At 37.2% G+C, this 26,757-nt stretch overlaps 1 protein-coding gene across 3 annotated transcripts in view; it reads right to left on the reverse strand.

The window, feature by feature from the left end:
* Positions 1 to 738: 738 nt before the first annotated feature.
* LOC137387270 (uncharacterized) overlaps positions 739 to 26,757 on the reverse strand; it is a 44,060-nt gene continuing 18,041 nt past the window's right edge. For all 3 annotated transcript variants that reach the window (XM_068073617.1, XM_068073618.1, XM_068073619.1), the window contains 13 exons: positions 25,342 to 25,521; positions 24,906 to 25,042; positions 24,242 to 24,409; positions 21,742 to 21,889; positions 17,351 to 17,539; positions 17,096 to 17,197; positions 12,912 to 13,090; positions 8,227 to 8,319; positions 4,944 to 5,298; positions 3,565 to 3,731; positions 3,161 to 3,341; positions 1,755 to 2,000; positions 739 to 1,519 (listed from right to left, as the gene is read on the reverse strand). In XM_068073617.1, coding sequence (XP_067929718.1) covers positions 1,317 to 1,519; positions 1,755 to 2,000; positions 3,161 to 3,341; positions 3,565 to 3,731; positions 4,944 to 5,298; positions 8,227 to 8,319; positions 12,912 to 13,090; positions 17,096 to 17,197; positions 17,351 to 17,539; positions 21,742 to 21,889; positions 24,242 to 24,409; positions 24,906 to 25,042; positions 25,342 to 25,521 — 2,348 coding nt within the window. In that variant the 3' untranslated portion in view covers positions 739 to 1,316. The remainder of the gene's footprint in view (positions 1,520 to 1,754; positions 2,001 to 3,160; positions 3,342 to 3,564; positions 3,732 to 4,943; positions 5,299 to 8,226; positions 8,320 to 12,911; positions 13,091 to 17,095; positions 17,198 to 17,350; positions 17,540 to 21,741; positions 21,890 to 24,241; positions 24,410 to 24,905; positions 25,043 to 25,341; positions 25,522 to 26,757) is intronic.

Raw genomic sequence — 26,757 nt, forward strand, 5'->3', positions numbered from 1 at the left:
GAATACGACGATACTGGTACAAATGTAAAAATGAGACATCGGACTGTCTTTGTCTGACTGAACGGAGAGAGAATGTTGAGGCTATTCCTACTGGAAATAATACAATTATCCGAGCGAGAAGTATTAGCCTTGACAGCAATTTCGCAATTGAACCTTACGAAAAACTGGAAATAGAAGTTCACGAAAAAGCATCATGTTTGATAGTTTCAATTATTACGTGAATTTACATTATTTAGTGCATAAAATAGGGAAAAGGGTGTATACAAAGTATATAGTAAGGGCTTTGAATCGTGAGAGCTTACGCGGACTGGTGGTTGGCCGATTGGATTGTAAACCTGCGGTTGCAATAATCGTGAGTTCAAATCCAGCAAGATGCAAGATTTTAATAGCTATAGCCAGACAGACAAAGACAGACGATAAACTTTGAAAAATATATATATATAACCTTGACATATACAGGCTGAACTCTCAGATGCTTCATCACTCATCATTGCATGCAGCAGTATTGGTGCGGATGTAAATTTTTATCAAATATCTGTTGGAATGTTTTCAAACCTCATAATTGAGGCAAGGCAGCCTTGGTCTGCTATATGATAAGTCACAGTGCAAATGTGAAAAAAACCTCTTCATAGCTGTAATCTCTTTCCTACTTCTATAATGCAAGAAATAGAATTTTCAAAGAAATGATGTGAGCAAAACACTACCTAGCCAACAATCAAATATGAGAGCAGAGACAAATACCATAAAAATAGAATTTATTAACGAAAGGTAACAGCTAAATAGGTAACAACAGATAGCGCAAGGTTTTTGTACAGAATAGTTTTTTATAAATTTTTTGTTAAAAATCCTACACATCTTGCTTGCGATCGCACATTCATACTAGTAAAAACTTCACAGTACAATCACTCATTACCCGAACATATTTTTTGTTTAGGTGACAAAAGCTCAAACATGATTTGTTATACAAAATGACAATTATTAGACAAAATCAAGTAATCTAAAATCAAGCTTGCACATTGCTAATTTTAGCATACTTGGCAAACTGATAAGAATTCATGACCTTGACATAGTAGTGCGCAAATATTAAAACTAGAACGAACAAGGGTGACTCAGTTAAACACAAAGACCATGAGTGCCCATAATTGGCTGGCATTAAATACCTGTACAATTGCCAGTAAGGCATCAACACACAAAATCAACTGACAAGAATGTTTAAGTAGGATACAATGGAAACGCCCATATTTACATATTGCTACATGACTGTACATTTCACGGTGAAGGAAGTTTTCTATGAGACAGACATATATAAGATAGCTTCAGTGCTCAACATCTTCCAGTTTTAGCATGTTAGCGTGCTTGGGTAAAGGAACTTGCTGTTGACTAGCCAGCTCTGCTCCACAAAACCATTTTGTGATGTGGTCAGCGCCCGCACGCTCAGAGCTCATCCCCGCCATTTGCTGAGACTGCTGCTGCTGGAGAAAGGCCAACTGTTGCATTGATTGGAGGGACGAGTCGGTGCCTGTGGAATATACCAGAAGGTTAACAGTCTAAGTCATCACTTCCTTCACTTACAATGTAGTAATATTCTAAACAGATCATATCATGCTGTCCTAGAAAAATACATTTCCACAGAGATTTATTACCAAAGATATAAAATCTTTTATGACCAATATAAACACAATAATCATATCATGCGACATATGTTATATTCTTTCAACAAAAGCAAGTTAAAAGGAATCAATTGAAAAACTAACTTAGTTCAATAAGAGGGCGATTCTGAGAAGAGCTACTATGCTGGAAGAGCTGGTTGCATGGCATTGCTTGCTGAAATCCAATTACTCCAGTGCTAATAGGAGGAAAGACAGGGCCTGACTGAGCGAGGTGCTGCAGAGTAATTGGCTGAGAAAATTGTGGAGGCGCTACTGCCTGCCCAATTTGCGCCTGCCTCTGCTCCTCCACGAGGCGTCGCATCTGCTCAGCTACTGATGTCTGACTGCTATCTACAACACACGTGACTTCTAGGTTATTCACGCAACACTATCACTAGTGTTACACGCTACAAAGTTTTGAACTTCGAAGTTGTGGTTTTGATCGTAGGATTCATGAGGATGAATTTACATGATACGCAGGAGTGGTCGCACAACTCCCAATTGTTTGTAGCTGATGAGTTTACATGCTACGAAGAAATTGTCGTACAACTCGGCATCTTCTATATTAATCTGTTGCGCTATTATCTACAACGGGGCGCATATTTTGTATCGCGACTGACACTCCTAAAATACGTCTAAGGTCAAATGTCAATGCGTGTAAGAAATTTTTCTTTTAAATTCGGAGTTAATATTTTTTATTTCGAACATAATATATTTAAAACATGTGCATTAAAAACAGAGCTGCGTAGGGATGCTGTAAGGACATCACTAATGAAGACGATGAAAATCCAACCTTTGATCGCAAAGATTTGTGCAATAATATGAATATTGATGTTTACATCATACGCAGTACTTCGTTGTTGATACGATGTTTTCAAAAATACCCCCTTTGAAACGGAGGTTTGAATGGCTTCGAAAATTTAAAGATTCAACGTTTTAAACCATTTACATGCTACGAAGATGAAAAACACAACAAAACTTGGTAGCATGTAACATTAGTGTTTGTCTGCTACATATCTCATACAACCAATTCACAAGGTATATCACATAATCAAATGCAAAACTAATGATAGTGGTAGCCCCAATGATTCAAATATCACTGCTGAAAGTAATTACGCTAATTTAAAATTCATTATTTAAAAATGAACGTGGAACAGAAATTAGTAGATCATTATTAGCTATTTAATATTAAAGTGCAAACAAAAGTATCAAATTTGCAAAACAAAACATTCATGCGAACAAGTTAAAAGTATGGCACTTTTAGCATTTATTTTAAAAGGATTTGACAGCTTAATTCTATTTGTAAATCACTTAATATAAATATGACTGCGCAAGAGAATGAGACTTGCACCTGGTGTAAAGCTACCTTCAGCAAATCATGCCTGTGTGAGACCTGGTGTAAACCGGGCTCAGCAAACCGAACCAGTCTTAAGCCTAAGATAAACCACCCGCAACAATGGTAGTAATTTCTAAAGCAAACCCACTACAGCCAGCTGTGGGGAGTTGCTTACTTTTAACAATGGGTCTCAGTGGTTGTGGTGAAGCCTGCTTGTTTAGACCAGTAGGGTAAGGCTGGTTAAAAGGACCTGCCTCACCCTGCTTCTGTCTCTCTTCCACCTTGTCATTCACCCTTTTGCGAATGACAGAGGTCGGTGTGAAGGCCATAGCGGCTGTGGCAGCTGTCTGCAGAGGCTACATAAACAAACAGAAAAGCGGTTAAGTATATGCACTCCTTAGCGAACCCTTAGTGGCCCATAATATGCGCTGACACATAGAAAGTAGCACAGTTTTAGTTGAAACTATGTATAATGGTTGATAACATGCAAATGTCATTTTACGCTGCCTATTCATATCACTAACAGCACCAAACAGTGACAGTTACAGCAAATACTTCCCTAGCCAAGTAAATACCGACCTTGACAGAAGCCCCAGCAGACATTTGTTCAAACTGTTGATTGACAGAGGTGATATTATGCGTATAAACAGACTGCTGCTGTGACATAAGAGGAACTTGCGTTGGTCCTGCTATAGGATGAATTGGAGCAGGCGCTACTATATGTACAGGTGGCTGGGCTCCGAACACTGCATAACAGAAGGGTACAAGCATGAGCACCTGGGACTGGTGCAACACAAGGGTACAAATATGAGCACTTGGGACTGGTGCAACACAAGGGTATGACACTTAATGACACTATAAAAACAGTAGCAGAACTTTCAAACAGCTCCCATTGAACAAAGCACAGGTGTATAATAGGCTTGATAAACGCTAGTGTTACACGCTACGAATTTTTGAGCTTTGAAGTTGAGGTTTTTTTTCGTAGGAATGAGGAGGACGTATTTTCATGATATGCATGAATGGTTGCACAACTCCAAATTGTTCCTAGCTGACGAATTTACGTGCTACGAAGAAAGTGTCGCAGAACTCGGCGTTTTCTATATTAGCCTGTTGCGCTTTTATCTACAACGAGGCGCATATTTTATATCGCGGCTGACACTCCTAAAATGCGTCTAAGGTCAAATGTCAAAGCGTGTGGGAAATTTTTCTTTCAATTTCAGAGTTAATATTTTTTATTTCGGAGATTATCTTTTTAAAAGACGTGCGTTAAAACATAGCTGTGTAGGGATGATGAAAGGACATCATTAATGAAGACGATAAAAATCCAACCTCCGATCGCAAAGATTTGTGCAATAATACGAATATTGATGTTTACATGATGCGCAGTACTTCGTTGTTGATACGATGTTTCCAAACATACTCCCTTGAAACGGAGGTTTGAATTGCTTCGAAGAATTAAATATGCGACGGTTGAAACCATTTACATGCTACGAAGATGAAAAATATGACAAAAAATTTGTAGCACGTAACACTAGTGAAATATTTAGTGTAAAATATATAATGCGTGACGAGAGGCAAGCATACATATCCATTTAGGAGGTTTGTTTATATCTACCAAATAGAAAGAGAAACATTTATAGCTGTTTTAAAGAGATTTTCAGCCAGATGATAGTCAACCTCTCTTCTCACTGCTCTTTATATCAGTAAAGAAATGCCAATTAAATATTTCCAATATAATCAAACCAAGTGCTAGCTAACAATTGGTTATAAATAAATAATTGAAACGAATCAAAATTCAAATTTCCAAGCTTGAATATACCATTGACATCATGTTAAGGGAACCCATCAAACTAGGCTTCCTATCGTATATATTGTGAGAACAATAGCCATGACTGATGAAATAAATTACAATAAGCCTCCTAGTAGGCTGTAGAGCTCAACATAAAATCATGACTAACTTATAGGAGATGAGAGTTTCTGGCCGTGTCCGTGATGCATGGTTTGCTGAAGTATGGGATTGACAGGTGCCTGGTAAACAGCTGGAGGCCGCATTGCTGCCATAGTTGTAGGAATGGCCGCCATAGGCATATCGACTGGCCCACCATTGCCAAACGCAGAATGAAGCACAGCTGTGCTGCTGTACACTGAATTATTCATACTGGCTGCGGCGACAGCAACAGGCGAGTTACTCCTCATCTGGTGAAATGCCACCATCCTAGGAGCTGTCAGGACTGAATGAGGAGCCACTGACTGTCGTGGGAAGGCTGTCTGGATGAGAGGAGAATTATCATCTACGTCCTTCATGGTCGTTAACTGCAGATAATGAGAAAGACAAAATAAAAACCATAGTCCCCTTGCTAAGAACATCAGTATCCTTGAGGGAATTCTTTTTTATATATATTCATAGCAGCAAAGGAAAATTGTATATCAGAAAGTGTCATAAAATCATTCTCAATTTCAACATACAGTGCAAGATAGCATGACAGTAGCGGGAATTATTGAAAGCTATACAGCTATAGTTGCCAGTTCCAACATGTCTTCTCAACCTACCTACATCGACAAAACGGTCCATGTGCATAGACAACAACTATTGTCATCAACGCTGTACAAAGCCTAACAATGCCACTGATAGAGCAAGGCTTCAAATGCTTTTTACCCTTTGAATTTAAAGCCTAGTACAGGTATTGTGTCAAAATCTATGAGCAAAATACAATAATTTAGTTCCTGGTGAAGTATGACTCACTTAATGACTCGTTAACAGTAGATATATATATAACTATAAGTAGACATTGAAATCTATCTTTTTAGTCCGAGCGATATGTGGTGCAGCTCTTTGTATTTGCCCTTGACCTCCAAAAAAGATCATGGCAGACAACACAAATAATGGAACTAAATTAATGGTTCATCTGTAAAAAGACATTTGCATCTGTGATGTTGATTAGCTCCGAGTACAAAGCCGCAAACATCTGCCAATAGAAGTGTGTTATGTGTTATGCATGCGTGTGCTATAATAGCAAATTATATGTACAGTGGACCTATGCCATACAACCTCTGCCATTCGTTCTGCTGATGGGATTGTAAGGCATAAGTATTGTATGGAGGGGTATAGGAACCTACAGCAATTATTTAATAAAAATCCTCCCGGTACAAACATCAAAATTTTAAATACGTACTGTACATATTGGTAATAAAATAGTATAGTAAGCTTTGTAACTATAGTTACATATTTAGTGGTTATGATCTGCAATAAAATGTAACATTACCATGTACAGTTCTTTAGAGTTGCCCCGATTTTAGTATCAGAATCGGTATCGGTGCCGATATGGGTGTTAGCTATCTGAATCGGTGCCGATATGGGTGTTAAGTATCTGAATCGGTGCCGATATGGGTGTTAAGTATCTGAATCGGTATCGGTGCCGCTGTTTTTTAAAAAAATCTGAAACTTCACATAGTTTTTACAGAACAGCTATTTAGCAGAAAACAATATTTTAGCCTGCTACACTAATCAAAATCATCAGCGGCAAGTTCCTTACTTTTACCTTAATTTTTTAATGCTGTATGATGGGGAAAATGATTCAGTGAACAATAATGGTCGAAAAGTGATTCGCTAAAATTGCCACGGATTCCTAAATGCGTATAGGAGGTCCACGTTTATGATTATTTCAGTGTAAAAAAATTGAGCAGGACTATGTTCTCTCAATCTAAGGAATACTAAAATATTAACTTTTATACCTTATATTGAAAGTCGTTGTGCTGAATACGCTAGAGTCATGGGGATGCCGATACACTATATACCGATGAATTGAAGCTGATACGATATGCTATTTGTGAAAAATCCCTCCTACAACACCTGAAAGAAATACGATGCTCATTCTCTTAGTTCAACATTTTTTGTTTCTTCGTTGACATCCTTCATTTAGTAAAGGCTTGATTTTGTGTGAATGAAACGATACCGAATTTATTGTACATTTTAGTGTTTAATATAATATTTACTATGAACTTTAATTCCTTATAAATAATTATATAACTTTAACCGTGGGATTGATAATGATGCTAAAGGGAGAAGTAAGAAAACTAGATAGGGCTTGGATTAGATAATTACCATAGGTTTTTATACACAATACTAACAGACAATAATATTGGGTATTGGATGTGCAATACTAACGGACAATTACATAGACCACTAGCTGTGCCACCCGGCGTTGCCCATGTAATAGACGAGTCTTTGGACAGAAAATTGATTTGTATTTAACATATAACAACATTTGCCATTATAACTTTCAAAGTACATATTATGAGAGAAGTATGTCGTGTAGTTGAAATAAATTAAGAGAAAAATAAAAACAACTGTAAAGATTTTAAAACTTTGTCAAACAACTGTACCTTTCAAGCTAGTAGCCTGGCATATTGCCAATGGAAAACTCCACTTGGCTAGTTAATAAGGTTAGGCTTCCAATGACGGTAAACCATGACTTTGAGTCTGCATTGTTGTCCAGCTCAGCTGTTCTAATAATAGCTAGAGCCGGATTTCCAAAAGATATATGACATACAGATGGACTTTGAGAAATATATATATCGATAAGCCAGTGCTTGAGAAACACTTTTTCTTGTATACAATGAACTTTTCAGGATAGATAATATTTTTACTAGTGTATAAGAAAACATGACTGCCATTTCTATGTCAATTGTGGAGTTTTGGCTAAAATTTCTCTCCTAGATTAGAGAAAAATGAAATGATATATCTGTGTATAGAGTAAATGTATTGCGATTTTTCTCACATTTTTCTCGGCGAATGACAAGATTATATAGGCGATCATTTACCACAAGTCATTAAAATATTGTTGCACTTTGTTCAGGTAAATAAGGGTATTAGGAGAGCAGGTACAAGCGCAATAAATTTGCATTTAGTCAGTTAATAAACTGTTTGTAATGAACTCTCAGCAATTAAACAAATATTAAAGGTGAAAACACTTTTTTTCACATATTACTCGGGAAAGTGACCACGTTTTCACAGTCGAATCTCGACGCACTCTTTGACTTTCACTACCAAACAGAGTTTCCTAATGGAATGAAGTTGGGCTCTTTCAAGGAGTTTGAGAGCTATCATACCTTATATCAGCAGCCCTAAGTATAAATGTACAATGATGCTAGTCCAGACCTAACTCTCCAGTTAAGTAACAAAGTTCGAGCCTTCACAAATAAGTTGACAAAAGCAACAGTGAAATGATGAAAAATGCGAACCTTTTCCTCAAACAGTTTTTTCAGCTGGTTGGGCGTCTCCTTGTTAGTTACTTCAGGCATTTTTGGTACAGGTTCATTCAGTTGGCCAGTGTCCTTTTATGAAAAAGACAAGTTACCAATTAGAGACAGCTAGTACCTCGGTAAAAGATGAGTGACAAAAAATGTATATCGAGTGTCACAAGAACAATCAATTTTTTCTCCTATTAACATTAAATTCAAAACATTCAGGTTGGGACTTATCAGTCCGCCTTTTAGGTGATGATAGATTCAACATCTGTTGCTGAACAACTTGTTGAGTGGAAGAACAATGAATACAAAAGTGTAAGACTATCTAATGTTTCAGGACGCGTTATGATTGGATGAACAAGTGGTAAAGTGAATTCATATGCTTTAATAACATAACTCTTGAGAGCTACAGTGGTCAAACATCCAAACAGACCCTCCTTGACATGTAGGAGAAAGAGAGCATCATGTAGCTTTACATGATGAATCAGTCGTTTACATGAGTTTTTTACAACCTCGTATTATTTTCATACCAGGCGATGGTTTGAATTGGATCATGTCTAAGGAGATAATGTATAAGGAGATAATGTTTAAGGAGATAATGTCTAAGGAGATAACGTCTAAGGAGATAACGACTAAGGAGATAATGTTTAAGGAGATAATGGCTAAGGAGATACTATCTAAGGGGATAATGTCTGAGGAGATAATGTCTAAGGAGATAATGTCTAAGGAGATAATGTTTAAGGAGATAATGTTTAAGGAGATTATGTTTAAGGAGATAATGTCTAAGGAGATAATGTTTAAGGAGATAATGTCTAAGGAGATAATGTTTAAGGAGATAATGTATAAGGGGATAATGTATAAGGAGATAATGTATAAGGAGATAATGTTTAAGGAGATAATGTTTAAGGAGATAATGGCTAAGGAGATACTATCTAAGGGGATAATGTCTAAGGAGATAATGTCTAAGGAGATAATGTCTAAGGAGATAATGTTTAAGGAGATAATGTTTAAGGAGATTATGTCTAAGGAGATAATGTATAAGGAGATAATGTTTAAGGAGATAATGTTTAAGGAGATAATGGCTAAGGAGATACTATCTAAGGAGATAATGTCTAAGGAGATAATGTCCAAGGAGATAATGTCCAAAGAGATAATGTCCAAGGAGATAATGTCCAAGGAGATAATTCCAAGGAGATAATGTTTAAGGAGATAATGTCTAAGGAGATAATGTTTAAGGAGATAATGTTTAAGGAGATAATGTTTAAGGAGACAATGTCTAAGGAGATAACGTCTAAGGAGATAATGTATAAGGAGATAACGACTAAGGAGATAACGACTAAGGAGATAACGACTAAGGAGATAATGTTTAAGGAGATAATGTATAAGGAGATAATGTATAAGGAGATAATGTATAAGGAGATAATGTTTAAGGAGATAATGTTTAAGGAGATAATGGCTAAGGAGATAATGTCTAAGGAGATAATGTCCAAGGAGATAATGTCCAAAGAGATAATGTCCAAGGAGATAATGTCCAAGGAGATAATGTCCAAGGAGATAATGTTCAAGGAGATAATGTTTAAGGAGATAATGTTTAAGGAGATAATGTTTAAGGAGACAATGTCTAAGGAGATAACGTCTAAGGAGATAATGTATAAGGAGATAACGACTAAGGAAATAACGACTAAGGAGATAACGACTAAGGAGATAATGTTTAAAGAGATAATGTATAAGGAGATAATGTATAAGGAGATAATGTTTAAGGAGATAATGTTTAAGGAGATAATGTTTAAGGAGATAATGTTCAAGGAGATAATGTTCAAGGAGATAATGTCTAAGGAGATAACGTCTAAGGAGATAACGACTAAGGAGATAATGTTTAAGGAGATAATGGCTAAGGAGATACTATCTAAGGGGATAATGTCTAAGGGGATAATGTCTAAGGAGATAATGTCTAAGGAGATAATGTCTAAGGAGATAATGTTTAAGGAGATAATGTTTAAGGAGATAATGGCTAAGGAGATACTATCTAAGGGGATAATGTCTAAGGGGATACTATCTAAGGAGATAATGTCCAAGGAGATAATGTCCAAGGAGATAATGTCCAAGGAGATAACGTCCAAGGAGATAACGTCCAAGGAGATAACGTCCAAGGAGATAACGTCCAAGGAGATAACGTCTAAGGAGATAACGTCTAAGGAGATAACGACTAAGGAGATAACGACTAAGGAGATAACGACTAAGGAGATAACGACTAAGGAGATAACGACTAAGGAGATAACGACTAAGGAGATAACGACTAAGGAGATAACGACTAAGGAGATAACGACTAAGGAGATAACGACTAAGGAGATAACGACTAAGGAGATAACGACTAAGGAGATAACGACTAAGGAGATAACGACTAAGGAGATAACGACTAAGGAGATAACGACTAAGGAGATAACGACTAAGGAGATAACGACTAAGGAGATAACGACTAAGGAGATAACGACTAAGGAGATAACGACTAAGGAGATAACGACTAAGGAGATAACGGCTAAGGAGATAACGGCTAAGGAGATAACGGCTAAGGAGATAACGGCTAAGGAGATAACGGCTAAGGAGATAACGGCTAAGGAGATAACGGCTAAGGAGATAACGGCTAAGGAGATAACGGCTAAGGAGATAACGGCTAAGGAGATAACGGCTAAGGAGATAACGGCTAAAGGAGATAACGGCCAAGGAGAATTGTTGGCACTTTGCTGATCGGTTGATTTATTTGAATTTTCAATGTTACAAATTACTACATTGTTGCTGATATTTAAGTATGCAATAATTTACCATTGGTGCTAGTTTAATATGAAACAAACCTAGCAAAATACCTTTGGCTCTATTGACAACAATCAAATTTTAATGTTGTTCAATAAGACAGATATGAAACCTAAAAAGGTAAACCTCATTAAAGATATTAGATGAGTGAGAACGTGTAGATAACTTCAGTCTTATTTATTCAGAGATGCTCCCATTGTCCCTTTGCAATAACTAATGTATTTTCAGTATGATAAAGACCATGTTCAATGAGCTAAAAAAACTAAAGGCAAGGTAACATAACATAAGGCAAGGTAACGTAACATAAGGCAAGGTATCATAACATGTACAACACTAATTTCTCCACCACTCTATGTTTCCGTGATAGGAAGTCAAGCAAGTTGCCGTAAAACCTGTATGCGAATGCCACCTCTTTTTGAATGTAAAATGAAAAATAGAGCGCCATTGTGGGAGTAGGGTTAAAAAATCGAGCGCCACTGTGGGAGTTGGGTTGAAAGATCGAGCACCCCACTTTAATTGAACGCCACTTCCATTTGACATTCTTGATTTTTATGGACCAATAATAGCGAGTGATCAGTAGAAGTTTCTAAATAACTGTACTAATAATGACTCAATTACATCAATAACAATTAATTCGTTTGCTGTTTCTGTTCGTATTGAAATCCGCTTTCCAACTTTAGGTCTTTACAGTCTTTTGTTAAAACTTTGAATGCAACATCATAAAAATAATTAGTAACTTTATCAGGCAAATAATAGTTCCTTTTTTAACCCGGTCTTGATACTTCGATGTATCTGAAAAAAGTTTCCGCATTTACGATGGAATCTGTGTTACTACGTATTTTGAGGCAACAATTTTTTAGGCTATTTTGATTACACGTGATTCGCTCTTTATTTGTGCCAGAAGTGTATACTAAAGTGCATTGCATAAGTTAGGCTCTGCTAAAAAATTGGTTGGACACTAATGTCGACTAGCTCAGCTGTGCAGAAAATGAGTTGAAGTCAGAAAACATTGTGGAAGTTATTGAACAACCACAAGAATACGGAGTGGTTCCAAAAAAAACAACAACAATCAGAACGCAATTGGCCGAGCAAATGATGCTAATACTTTGGTTCTGAAAATGTTAATTTTGATTTTAATATGTTAATTTTTGTTTCTGAATGTATTATAAAGATGGTTTCTTCATGTTACTTGTTCTTGAATATACAGTTGTAGCATTTGATAGATTATTATTATTATTATGTAACCTATAAATTTGCAGATTAATAGCGCATTATTTGATAGCATCATTGCGACAATATGAACTCGGCTTACAATGGGTCCACGCTTGTAACTCCTTCTTTTGCACATAAAAAGCCAGTTTTGGCTGCAAACTGTAGCTAACATATCAATAGTGCAATGAGCTTTTATGCAACCTTGTTACATATAGTTATAAAATGAAAACATGCCTTCAAATTTAGATTGAAATAAAATTGAAAGCTCCAACAAATTGCTATAACAAACAGGCTATAAGATCACCGTAGGTTAATAATTGCAAGCAATAGATATCAGCTGGTAGAGACAGGTATCAGCTTCCCAATGCATATGTATTTAGAGAGCTATGACCAGCTGGGGGTAAGTTAGCAGATTTCTTCTACCCAAAGGCTTAATGTCGCTCCGCATGAAGGAGAGTGCAGAATGTAGGCAACATTCGATTCGCCCATAAAAGGGTTAAATTTGTCTTCTCAATATTCTGACGAGGTGTTTGAAAAATACAACGCCAGCCTTTATTTAAACGCCACCTCCAATAAAGCCACACTCTAAGGAAAAGATTGACAAATATAACACCATGGCATTCAAATAAAGGTTTTATAGTAATTAGCCAATTACAAACCTTCAAAATTCCAACTAGTTTGTTGAAAGCTGACATGTCATGTCCAGCCTCATCTGCCTTAGCTTGATTCCGATGTTGCACAGCATTGTAGAGGTCGGGTTGCTCAGGTGTTACAGAGATCTTTGTTGGCTTTATATCTGCCTCCAGCTCCTCGAGGGTCTTGTACTCAGTGGGAAGACCTACATTCAAATTTGGACTAGTATTCCATGCCTGCAGTCCATGGTTTTCAATGCCTGCAGTCCATGGTTTTCAATGATGCAGTCCATGGTTTTCAATGGATGCAGATGGCATTAGAGGGCTGATAATCATAAGTGGCTAATCAAAAACTTGAGATTAGATACCTAGTTTGGTGGGAGTGTAAGTCACCTAGTTAGATACCTAGTTTGATGGGAGTGTAAGTCACCTAGTTAGATACCTAGTTTGGTGGGAGTGTAAGTCACCTAGTTAGATACCTAGTTTGATGGGAGTGTAAGTCACCTAGTTGGATACCTAGTTTGATGGGAGTGTAAGTCACCTAGTTGGATACCTAGTTTGATGGGAGTGTAAGTAACCTAGTTAGATACCTAATTTGATGGGAGTGTAAGTCACCTAGTTAGATACCTAGTTTGATGGGAGTGTAAGTCACCTAGTTAGATACCTAGTTTGATGGGAGTGCAAGTCACCTAGTTAGATACCTAGTTTGATGGAAGTTTAAGTCACCTAGTTGGATACCTAGTTTGATGGGAGTGTAAGTCACCTAGTTAGATACCTAGTTTGGTGGGAGTGTAAGTCACCTAGTTAAATACCTAGTTTGATGGGAGTGCAAGTCACCTAGTTAGATACCTAGTTTGATGGGAGTGTAAGTCACCTAGTTAAATACCTAATTTGATGGGAGTGTAAGTCACCTAAGTAGATACCTAGTTTGGTGGGAGTGTAAGTCACCTAGTTAGATACCTAGTTTGGTGGGAGTGTAAGTCACCTAGTTAGATACCTAGTTTGATGGGAGTGTAAGTCACCTAGTTAGATACCTAGTTTGATGGGAGTGTAAGTCACCTAGTTAGATACCTAGTTTGATGGGAGTGCAAGTCACCTAGTTAGATACCTAGTTTGATGGGAGTGTAAGTCACCTAGTTGGATACCTAGTTTGATGGGAGTGTAAGTGACCTAGTTAGATACCTAGTTTGGTGGGAGTGTAAGTCACCTAGTTAAATACCTAGTTTGATGGGAGTGCAAGTCACCTAGTTAGATACCTAGTTTGATGGGAGTGTAAGTCACCTAGTTAAATACCTAATTTGATGGGAGTGTAAGTCACCTAAGTAGATACCTAGTTTGGTGGGAGTGTAAGTCACCTAGTTAGATACCTAGTTTGGTGGGAGTGTAAGTCACCTAGTTAGATACCTAGTTTGATGGGAGTGTAAGTCACCTAGTTAGATACCTAATTTGATGGGAGTGTGAGTCACCTAAGTAGATACCTAGTTTGGTGGGAGTGTAAGTCACCTAGTTAGATACCTAGTTTGGTGGGAGTGTAAGTCACCTAGTTAGATACCTAGTTTGGTGGGAGTGTAAGTCACCTAGTTAGATACCTAGTTTGATGGGAGTGTAAGTCACCTAGTTAAATACCTAATTTGATGGGAGTGTAAGTCACCTAAGTAGATACCTAGTTTGGTGGGAGTGTAAGTCACCTAGTTAGATACCTAGTTTGGTGGGAGTGTAAGTCACCTAGTTAGATACCTAGTTTGATGGGAGTGTAAGTCACCTAGTTAGATACCTACATGTAGTTTGGTGGGAGTGTAAGTCACCGGGTAAGTAAACTTCAACCTGTCAAAGATCTTTGAACAATAACACTGCCAAACAAGCATCCACTTATATTGGGTATTAACACTCTGCCAGGCATAGAGACGTTTATGTCGTGTACATTTGCACTTTCCCACAGACAGAGCATCATGTATGTCACTCGCCTTAGCATTATTAAAAATCAGTACTTCTTGGACATCGAAGCATCTGACCGAGTCAAACAAACAACTATTTTGTGGAAAACATTTTTGACTGATAGAATTTTTACTCATCTCGATCGCGTTACTTTCAAAGTATTAAAAAAAGAATCGAGCAACTTGACAACTTAGGGCATAGTGATATTAATTTTGCCTGATTTAGTATTTTTTTAAATAAGTTTTTCATAGACGTCAAAACATGAGACCGAGCCAAACAAGGGACTATTTTGTCAAGCAGATATATGACCGTTGATATTCTTACCTATTTCAATTGTGTTACTATCAGTTTTGAGAAAAACTGAAACGCGTTGGAGCGTGAAAACAGATTTTGGCAAGCAAAATGGCTTCTCAAGGTATTAGTACTTCATATGCCGCTACTGAAGAGAATTCTAATTGCTCATCAAAACATTTTAGGGCTTCAGATCAGGTTGTGAACTAGCTTATGAAAGAAGTTGAAGCGAGTAGATCAGATTTACACCCTAGTAATCTCGATTCGAACTGCATTCATGATTATTATGATGATCGATATCCACAGACACGCTCTTCAAAATTATCATGGCAACCACAACAATTAGTAGGTGTAGCGGTAACACAACATCGCAGTAGTTAACAATCAATTATAATAATTTAAATACTGATATGCCTAAAGTTATTAATAATTTTTACAAGTGAACCTTAGCAAGATGCAGACAGGGCTGAGTAGCCACATATTCGACAACAATATAATCAACAACAAAACATTCGACAACAATATATTCGACAGCAATATATTCTACAACAATATATTCTACAGCAATATATTCGACAACAATATATTCAACAACAATATATTCGACACCAATATATTCGACAACAATATATTCTACAACAATATATTCTACAGCAATATATTCGACAACAATATATTCGACAACAATATATTCGACACCAATATATTCGACAACAATATATTCGACAACAATATATTCGACAACAATATAATTCGACAACGATATATTCAACAACAATATATTGGAAAATGTGGTGAAACCAACTGCATCCCTGAGAAGTCCATGCATATTTAAATGTTCTCTAGTCAATATTGGTATGATTTTGTAGAGAATTTCCCACTGAGCATTTTTTATCGTTAGTTTATGAAGATCAGACAAATGGTTTTTGAGTTATGTCCAAAATAGTGAGAGCAAAGAATTGACAATTATTTCAAAAAGCCTTTTTTCTGAAAACAAGTTGATTTATTTTGATGTAACCCAGTCATTATTCATATCATTTTGATGTAATCCAGCCATTATTCATATCATCTTGATGTAATCCAGCCATTATTCATATCATTTTGATGTAATCCAGCGATTATTCATATCATTTTGATGTAATCCAGCCATTATTCATATCATTTTGATGTAATCCAGCCATTATTCATATCATTTTGATGTAATCCAGCCATTATTCATATCATTTTGATGTAATCCAGCCATTATTCATATCATTTTGATGTAATCCAGCCATTATTCATATCATTTTGATGTAATCCAGCCATTATTCACATCATTTTGATGTAATCCAGCCATTATTCATATCAATTTGATGTAACCCAGCCATTATTCATATCATTTTGTAGATGATTTTGTACAGATCAGTGTTATGATTAGTTCCATGAGATCCAAGAAATGATATTTGAGTTATGACAAAAATAGTGAATGCAAAGTAAAACTAGGCACTACCACAATAACTAGACACTACCACACTAACTAGACACTACCACACTAACTAGACACTACCACCCTAACTAGACACTACCACATTAACTAGGCACTACCACACTAACTAGACACTACCACACTAACTAGACACTACCACACTAACTAGACACTACCACACTAACTAGACACTACCACACTAACTAGACACTACCACACTAACTAGACACTACCACCCTAACTAGACACTACCACATTAACTAGGCACTACCACACTAACTAGACACTACCACACTAACTAGACACTACCACACTAACTAGGCACTACCACACTAACTAGACACTACCACACTAACTAGACACTACACACTAACTAGACACTACCACATTAACTAGACGCTAACACACCAACTACACATTACCATACTAGCTAGACACTACCACCTCCATCAAAACAGTGAAAGGCAACCAATCAAATTAGCCCCCAGTCATTCACCTCAACTGTTTACAATGAACCTACTTGGCTTTGAGGTAGAAGGTGATGCGAGGAGCTTGCTTAGGACGTGAGGCAGCGCATTGGTTGGCTTTTCTTCATGTTTGGGTGGAGATGCCGACGATGTTACTGCGAAGAGGGCAGAATACATTACAGTACATCTTTGCTTTATAGCAACAAACATACCCTCAAACGGACAGATTGTTTAACAACTTACAGAATGAGGCGAGGTTGGAAGAGGCTAGGTGAGACACTAATAAAACTTCAAAGTAAATTAATAACCTTGATTGGATGAACACTTGGTGGACTGCTGCAGCAACTGCATAATCAAATTTCCACCAGAATTGGTCTCTGGTGACTCAACGCGTTCTACCGCATCTACAGGCAGGTCATCATCCAATTCTGTGGCTGAAAGTAAATCTTTCACAATAGCACCGAGGTGCGCTGGTGCCAGTTCATCATCCAGAGAAGCTGCAATACGCAAATTTTGCTAATTGATTGACAAAGATTGAAATATCTAAACATCTGAATGAGTGTTGCTTGTTTCTGAGCTTCCATTTGTTTAGTATGCATACGAGTGTTTCACATACGAGCGTTTCACATACAAGCGTTTTACACGCGAGCGTTTCACACGCGAGCGTTTCACACGCGAGCGTTTTACACGCGAGCGTTTCACACGCGAGCGTTTCACACGCGAGCGTTTCACACGCGAGCGTTTCACACGCGAGCGTTTTACACGCGAGCGTTTCACACGCGAGCGTTTCACACGCGAGCGTTTCACACGCGAGCGTTTCACATACGAGCGTTTCACACGCGAGCGTTTCACCCACGAGTGTTTCACACACGAGTGTTAGGCACATGAGTGTTTCACACACGAGTGTTTCACACACGAGTGTTTCACATACGAGTGTTTTACATATGAGTGTTTCACACACGAGTGTTTCACATACGAGTGTTTCACATTGAATTCTAAATCCTAAAATGGCAAAACATTTTTGACATTTTCTGGTAAACTACAAATTTACTTACCAATAATGCGATTAACTAATAAAACTGAAATGAAAAACGGAGATAGCAGTGTCTGATTTAAATCTTCCTTGGTTGTTCACCGCCGATTGACATCATAAGTAGGTATGCCCTACTTTTCACATCTAGAATGTTTGGCCATAACCCTTTCGCTGCCAAAGACACATTTATGCGTTTTCTGGGGTTGAGTGTCAAAGACATATTTATGCGACTTTCCCAGCAATTGCGTAGTAACATTATTTTCTTATTCCTTGACAACATAACCCACGATCTTTAAAACTTTTACGATATTGACAGTCAGTCCATAAATTTTTCTAAAAAATTAGCCTAAATTAACGAGGCAATTTCAAATTTTTGTTTGGGAATTTCTAATATGAAAACGAACATTTTTTCTTGCCGACGTCCGATTTATTTAGTATTATTATGGCTTTCACCAGTACATCGCGAGTTAAAAAATGAATAATTACTTATGCTGATGACATAGCTGATTCAGAATTTAGTGACTACACAGAAAATGAAAGTGACAGCTCTGATGATGAAATTAATAATAGTGTTGCACTAATAACAAACATTTCGGATGATGGTAACAGAAACTCGAGCTGGCAACCACAAGATGGAAAATACATTCAATACTCTAAAAATACCTCAATACTCTAAAAAAAAGGTATGCTTTTTAGCCTTGTAGAAAAACACCCTGTACAGTATTTCTATCAATTATTCTCTGAGGAAGCCTTTGAAATGATAGCCAACCACACAAACAATTATGCTCTGCAGTTTCTTGATGGCCCAATGGACTTTGGTTAACATTCACGATATAACAAATGGCAAGGCACCACTGCTGAAGAAATCACAGCTTATGTGGGCTTGCAAATCCTAATGGGTCTAATCTCAAAACCAAAAATTAAAGATGACTGGGCTTTTGGTGATTTTTTAGATGAATCTCCAGGTTGTCATTCAGTAATGCCAAGAAACAGATTTCAACTTCTGAACACATTCATACATTTCTCCGACAATGAAGAGCGAATAACTAAAGAGCAAGCAGAACATGATCCGTTATACAAGATATCTCTCTTAATTGCTTTGCTGAATCCTCATGCAAGACAGTCTTACATACCTCATCGTGAACTAAGCATAGATGAAACGATGAAAAAGTTCAAGGAGAGGACTTTCTTTCGAAAATATATGCCAAATAAGCCAATACGTTGGGGCATAAAAATATGGTTACTCTGCGAAAGTAAGACAGGATACTTACTGGACTATAAGGTTTACACTGGGAAGGAGCAAAACCCTGTGGACAAAAACAAAGGCCTTGGCCACAATGTTGCAATCGGATTGTTAGGAAATGATTTTTGAAATTGTGGGCAGCATGTTTACATGGATAATTTTTATTCAAGTTGAGATCTGTTTGATGCACTGCAACAGCTGAACACTGGGGCCTGTGGGACAGTAAGAACTACCAAAAAGCACATGCCAAGCTCCCTAAAACCAGCTAACCTAAAGTTGACAAAGGGTGACAATCCAGTATTTATGAGGAAAGATGATTTACTTGCATGCACATGGCAAGACACTGCCAGACTTAATTTTTTATCAAATATTGATGAAGCGGGGTGTAGTGAAAAAGGAAGACGACATCCGCATAGCCCCAAATGTTTCAGAATTATTCAAAAACCTAATGTAGCAATAAATTACAATGATTTAATGGGTGGTGTTGACGTATTCAACTAAAAATGCTTTACCCACCAATACCGGACCAAGTAAAGAAATGGTACCAAGCAATTTATCATCTCCTAAAAGAAGCTGCACTGGTAAATGCATTAATTCTTTACCAAATAGATAATCCGCATTCACTTCTGGATGCGGATTATCTAGAAAGCTTTTAGAAAGAAGGTCACAAAAGCTTTATGCAGCTTTTAGCCAACTAACTACTTCACGTTACCATCTAACTACTTCACGTTACCATCTCACTACTTCACGCTACCATCTCACTACTTCATGCTACCATCTAACTACTTCACGCTACCATCTCACTACTTCACGCTACCATCTAACTACTTCACGCTACCATCTAACTACTTCACGCTACCATCTAACTACTTCACGCTACCATCTCACTACTTCATGCTACCATCTAACTACTCCATGCTACCATCTAACTACTTCACGCTACCATCTAACTACTTCACGCTACCATCTAACTACTTCACGCTACCATCTAACTACTTCACGCTACCATCTAACTACTTCACGCTACCATCTAACTACTTCACGTTACCATCTCACTACTTCACGCTGCCATCTAACTACTTCACGCTACCATCTAACTACTTCACGCTACCATCTAACTACTTCACGCTACCATCTAACTACTTCACGCTACCATCTAACTACTTAACGCTACCATCTAACTACTTCACGCTACCATCTCACTACTTCACGCTACCATCTAACTACTTCACGCTACCATCTAACTACTTCACGCTTCCATCGAACTACTTCATGCTACCATCTCACTACTTCACGCTACCATCTGACTACTTCACGCTACCATCTCACTACTTCACGCTACCATCTAACTACTTCTCGCTTCCATCTCACTACTTCACGCTTCCATCTAACTACTTCACGTTACCATCTCACTACTTCATGCTACCATCAAACTACTTCACGCTACCATCTAACTACTTCACGCTACCATCTCACTACTTCATGCTACCATCTCACAGCTACCATCACGCTACGCTTTATGCAGCACGCTACCATCTAACATCTACCATCTAACCCGAATGCCTACAAAGGTTGTGGCAGTATAGATAATTCAATCACGTTCAACTTGCAAGCTCGCCTCACTGAGCACCACTTCATGACTAGACATGTCGAGAAAATTTTTAGACCAAAATGCTTTGTGTGTAGTTCTTCCCGTACTGGACCCAAGAGACGACAAACCAGCTTTGGATGTGGACAATGTAAAGATGGTAAAGGCGTAACCATTGCCCTATGCCCAGTGCCCCGATTCCAGAAATACCACACTCAAAAAGACTTTACTCGCTGACGTAGTGAAATAGCATTACGTTCATGTAAAGAGCTGTTTCCGTTGATATTCATTTTGTAACTAAGTTGTTTCAGTAACATATAAGTTGCAAAATTCATTTGTAAAGTGTGTAATCATTTACAGTTAAGTGCATTGAAAAGTGTCAAATTTTGAAAGTGTCCTTTGCTCAATATAGCTAAAAGTAACTTTAGCACTATCCAAAACAAAACTAAATTATTTTTTATTGCTTATACTTTGAAAATGCTAGCTAAATAAATTACACATGAAATAAACAAGCCTGTAACAAATTCAAATCATTGACATTTGACTTATGTACCAAACATCTGGTCGTATTTAAAATTATAGCTTCACATAGCTATAGCAAGCCATATAATATAGCTAAATAGCAATTTTTTGCTAGTTATGTCCGTAAACATGTTAGCAACATAAAATATGTAACAATCCTAAACTAAATGAGGCATAGAATTGAAAAAATTGTGAATATGTATCATGCTACAAAATCAGATATTTTCAGGAAAATGCCTGGCACCAGGCCAATACCTGAATTCGTACATGCTTGGCAGTGAAAGGGTTGAGAACGCCTACCCATATTACTCACCAGGTAAGAAACTCGTAGAAGAGTCAGAAAGTCCAAGATCATCTATAGAAGTGTTGGAACATGGAGGTTGTTTATTAAACCACTGGCTAAATCGACTAGAGGACGTATCAGCTGAACTCACGGCATTGACAATGGGCTGACGAAGGTGCTATGTTAATGAGAGAAACAGTTGAACATACTAACTAGTCAAGATACTATTTGATTATCACGGTTTACAAGTCCATAGGACATTCTTTGACACAAATGCAATACAGCTTTACTAGTATTATACACTGAGAAGAATGGATGAGACCATGGCTTACAATTAAAATAGTGGAACATCATTTTAGAAGGCAAAACTCAGGAATGGTAATAGGAAGAAACTAAAAAAAACAATTAAAGTTGTTGTAAATTTTATAGTATAAAGACTTTGCTAGGCGTGCTCAGTCAGCTCAACATTTGCCTTAATTGAGCACTGTCAAATCTCAGCAGACTAACGACAAGCATTATATTCCTTTGACAACGCTTAATGAGTTTAAAGAGATATTAATTCCATTTGTTTTTTTAATAAATAAAAATGCTGGATTTGTCTACAAATAACCAGAACTTGGTAATTGCCATATTTATATAAAAGCAAATTATTATAACTAAATTAATTAAAACACATTTGCTATTTTAATGCGTCTTCCTAGCTAGCGATTCCATTATAGTAATAGACGGTATGCTTGCTTTGTTTTACTTATTTTAATCAGAACACAGGTAGCAGCTTCATATACATGTATGTTCATATATGATTTACCACAATTATGTGCAATTATGCCGAATCTCACATATCTACTGTGAAACCTCTAATTGAACGCCATGGCGCTCTATTTTTCAACCTTTCCTCTATAATAGTGGCGGTCAATTAAAGGTGGCATTCAAATGGAAGCTGGTGTTGTATATTTCTAATGGCTCGTCAGAATTTTCTATCTATCTAAATATTCTAACTATGTATTGCTTGCAATCAACCCGTGATGATATTATTGCCAGTGTCCTGCTTTGCAATTTGTTCACTTATTTAATTTTCATTTCATTCTAAATTTGAAGACACATTTTTATCTTATATCTATATTTAACAGTGTTGCATAAAAGCTCATTGCACCCATTGATATGTTTCCGACAGTTTGCAGCCAAAACTAGCCTTTTATGTACAATAGAAGATGAGTTACGAGCAGATTACCGCGATGATGGTATTAAATAATACGCTATAAATCTGCAAGCTTATAGATTATATAACGATAATCTATCAAATGTTACAAATATATATTGATGAACAAGTGAAATAAAAGCGCCATACTTATATTACATGCAGAAACAAAATTAACGTCTTTAAAAGAAAAAATATTTGCATCATTTGCTCGAATAGCTGCGTTCTGAATGTTGCTTCCGATGGAATAAAAATTTCTGGTGGTTCATTACCTTCCACAATGTCTTCTGACTTTGACTTTTTTTGCATTGCTGAACTAGTTAATACTAGCTAACTAACAATTTTTAGCAGAGCAAATTTCAAGCAGTGCGTTTCGAACGGTAAAAGTTTTGCTCGCTAAACACAACCTTTACTCTAAAACTTGTCGTTTATCTACCATTGTAAATGTAAACCATTTTTATATACTGCACTTCCAAGTATCAAGACCGTGGTAAACAAGGAACTTCCATTAGCCTGAGACAGGTATTAATTATTTCTATAGTGTTGCTTTTAAACTTGTAACAAAAAAATGAAAAGCTTTGGAATTCAACAACAATAGAATTAATTGTTACTGATGTAAACAATTCATTATTAATACAATTTTGTGGAGACTTTTCTACTGATCACTTAATATTATGGGTTGGTAAAAATCAAATATTGTCAAAGTGGCGGTCAAATAGAGGTGGCATTCAATTAGAGAGTGGCGCTCCATTCTTTAATTCTCCTCTCACAGCAGCGGTCAAATAAGAGTGACGGTCAAATAAGGGTGACAGTCAAATAGGGGTGACGATCAAATAGAGGTGACGGTCAAATAGAGGTGACGGTCAAATAGAGGTGACGGTCAAATAGAAGGGATGCTCAAATAGAAGTGATGCTCAAATAGGGGTTTTACGGTATGTTTTATAAATGCCTATGTGTAGGGAATTCTGATTTGGTGGTTAGTACCATGATGAACAACTCCACACACTGTTCTCTCCACACACTGTTTATACCAGATGGTTACTTTTTCAGACAAAAAAGAGATGTTGTTAACAGCTTCTAAATACCATAATAGCATGCATCCAAAAATGGCTAGCATGCCACAAGGTACCGTTATAAAATAATTGATATAAAATCGCATGACAACACACCATATATTCAAAGTGCCTGAGACTTTGGACTGGTGTTCCTAAATGCTAAACCACCTTATTTTAAGATCAGATGACTATTCTGTTAAGTTCACTTTTGTTCTTTTAAATCTAACACAAATGTTAAGTCCTAAGTGGGTTGCCTTAGCATGAGAGGACAACTCACATCAGAAGAGCCACCCATTTCCTTCATCATGAATGCATCGAAATCAAAGATGTCCTCTGTCTTGCCTGCCTCTGTAATGGCAGCAGACTCGGAGTCATCAAAAGCTATTGGCTTGACCATTTGAACTTGCTCAACTTTAGTGACACCATCTTTCTGCTTCTCTGCATTCTATTACACAGAAAACAAAGAGCGAAAACGGCATAAGAGCTTGCACGGTGTCATTGCTATTTGATGCACCAACTTTACCTAGTACAGCATATACATGTATATTACACACTATAAGGCTTACAACCAGGGTGGTTGACAGACCCAAACTCGCATGCATGATACAATGTCCATTGCAAAGTATCATTCTTACGAAACAGTATAAGAAATCAACAAACGTCATTTACTAAAACAAAACCAATACAGAGCTTAAATGACTCTAGAAAAGATAGTTGCTTTTGATTAAAAACTAAGCATATCAAGAAACTGAGATAGAAGATAATACGATAAACATTAATATATTTTGCTGTTTCCATTATCAAGTTAGAAGAGTATGTAATTAGTAAAATGTATGTGAGGCGTCACAGAAAGAACACTACCTACCTAATATGACTACCTAATATGACTAATCTAAAATGACTACCTACATTCTTACAACATCAAACAAAGACTGACTTACTTTTGCCTCCCTTTTCTTCTTTCGCTCTTTTTCTCTTTTCTCTCTTTTTTCAATTTTCTCCTGGTGTCCTTCAAATCCCATCAGCTCAATTGTATCTGTCTGTGCAACCTCCTCGTCAAACCACTCGGGATTAGGATCTAAATAAGCAACTCTTCATTGGAAGTTGTTCTCTCTCATTGTGTTATAATTCTTAGTAAGACGCAGTCGATCAAACACTAGCAAATGCTAAAAAGTAGTGGTTCTCTTATCAAGTGTAATTCTCTCTTAAGTTGATAGTAAAACAATGCATAAATGAAACTATTCTTCCATAATATCTACCTTAAGCTACCAGGCTTCTGAAATTAACCTCAAAATTCTAAACACACAGATGTTCGCCACATTACAAATTCATTGCAGTCGACCTGGATATACATAAATTTATGTAAAATGCTCTCACCATTATATCGCTTATGGTAGCTGAAAGCTGTAGATCGCTGCTCCCTTGAGCGTCCATCTTCCTTTACTTCTCCATGACTGTTAACTATCCGACTTTCCTCTTCACTCTTCCGCTGTCGCCAATTGTTCAACTTGTCAGCGCCATTTGGATGTCGTATCGATTTCTCCCGACCGGATGTACCTACAAATACAGACAGAATTAGTTACTATTTTAGCAAACAACACAGGTGAAATGTTTTATTCCTCAATGGCCAAAGACATGATATTCTCGGAGTGAAGGTAAGTACCACTGGTACACCCTTCATTACAACTCATCACAAATACTAAAATTCTGGATAGCATCTGTCCCCCAACTACTTGTTGATGGATATGTATATGATATGTTGTCTTGAGACTGGTGACACGTATGCCCCCCAATTACTTGTTGATGGATATACATATTATATGTTGTCTTGAGACTGGTGACACTTATGCCCCTCAATTACTTGTTGATGGGTATACATATTATATGTTGTCTTGAGACCAGTGACACTTATGCCCCCCAATTACTTGTTGATGCGTATACATATAATATGTTGTCTTGAGACTGGTGACACTTATGCCCCCCAATGCTTGTTGATGGGTATACATATTATATGTTGTCTTGAGACTGGTGACACTTATGCCCCCAATACTTGTTGATGGGTATACCTATTATATGTTGTCTTGAGACCCGCGACACTTATGTCCCCCAATGCTTGTCGATGGGTATACATATTATATGTTGTCTTGAGACTGGTGACCCTTATGCCCCCCAATACTTGTTGATCGGTATACCATAATTATATGTTGTCTTGAGACTGGTGACCCTTATGCCCCCCAATACTTGTTGATGGGTATACCATAATTATATGTTGTCTTGAGACTGGTGACACTTATGCCCCCCAATACTTGTTGATGGGTATACATATAATATGTTGTCTTGAGAATGGTGAGATTCAATTAATTTTATGACTGTTGATAGTGAACTGATGCATGATGAATCCACTGATGACAAGCCGGTACATGGCCGAAGACAGCAATTAACACATGTTTGTTGGCATTGAGCTATTATGAATGTTGATATAGTCCAAACGTGACCGAGTAATAATACAGAATTACAACACATCACAAGAGGCACTGAAATCATCCATTCTTGTCATTAGAGATAGAATTTATCTAACATGAAAATAATGTGCCAGATTAAACTGACTGAGTATGCTGAGCTGGCAGGTGAAACTAACAAGAAAGCTGAGCTGGCAGGTGAAACTAACAAAAATGCTGAGCTGGCAGGTGAAACTAACAAGAATGTTGAGATGGCAGGTGAAACGAACAAGAATGCTGAGCTGGCAGGTGAAACTAACAAGAATGTTGAGATGGCAGGTGAAACGAACAAGAA

This window comes from Watersipora subatra, chromosome 2 (genome assembly GCF_963576615.1).
Source record: "Watersipora subatra chromosome 2, tzWatSuba1.1, whole genome shotgun sequence".
Classification (NCBI taxonomy): Eukaryota; Metazoa; Bryozoa; class Gymnolaemata; order Cheilostomatida; family Watersiporidae; genus Watersipora; species Watersipora subatra.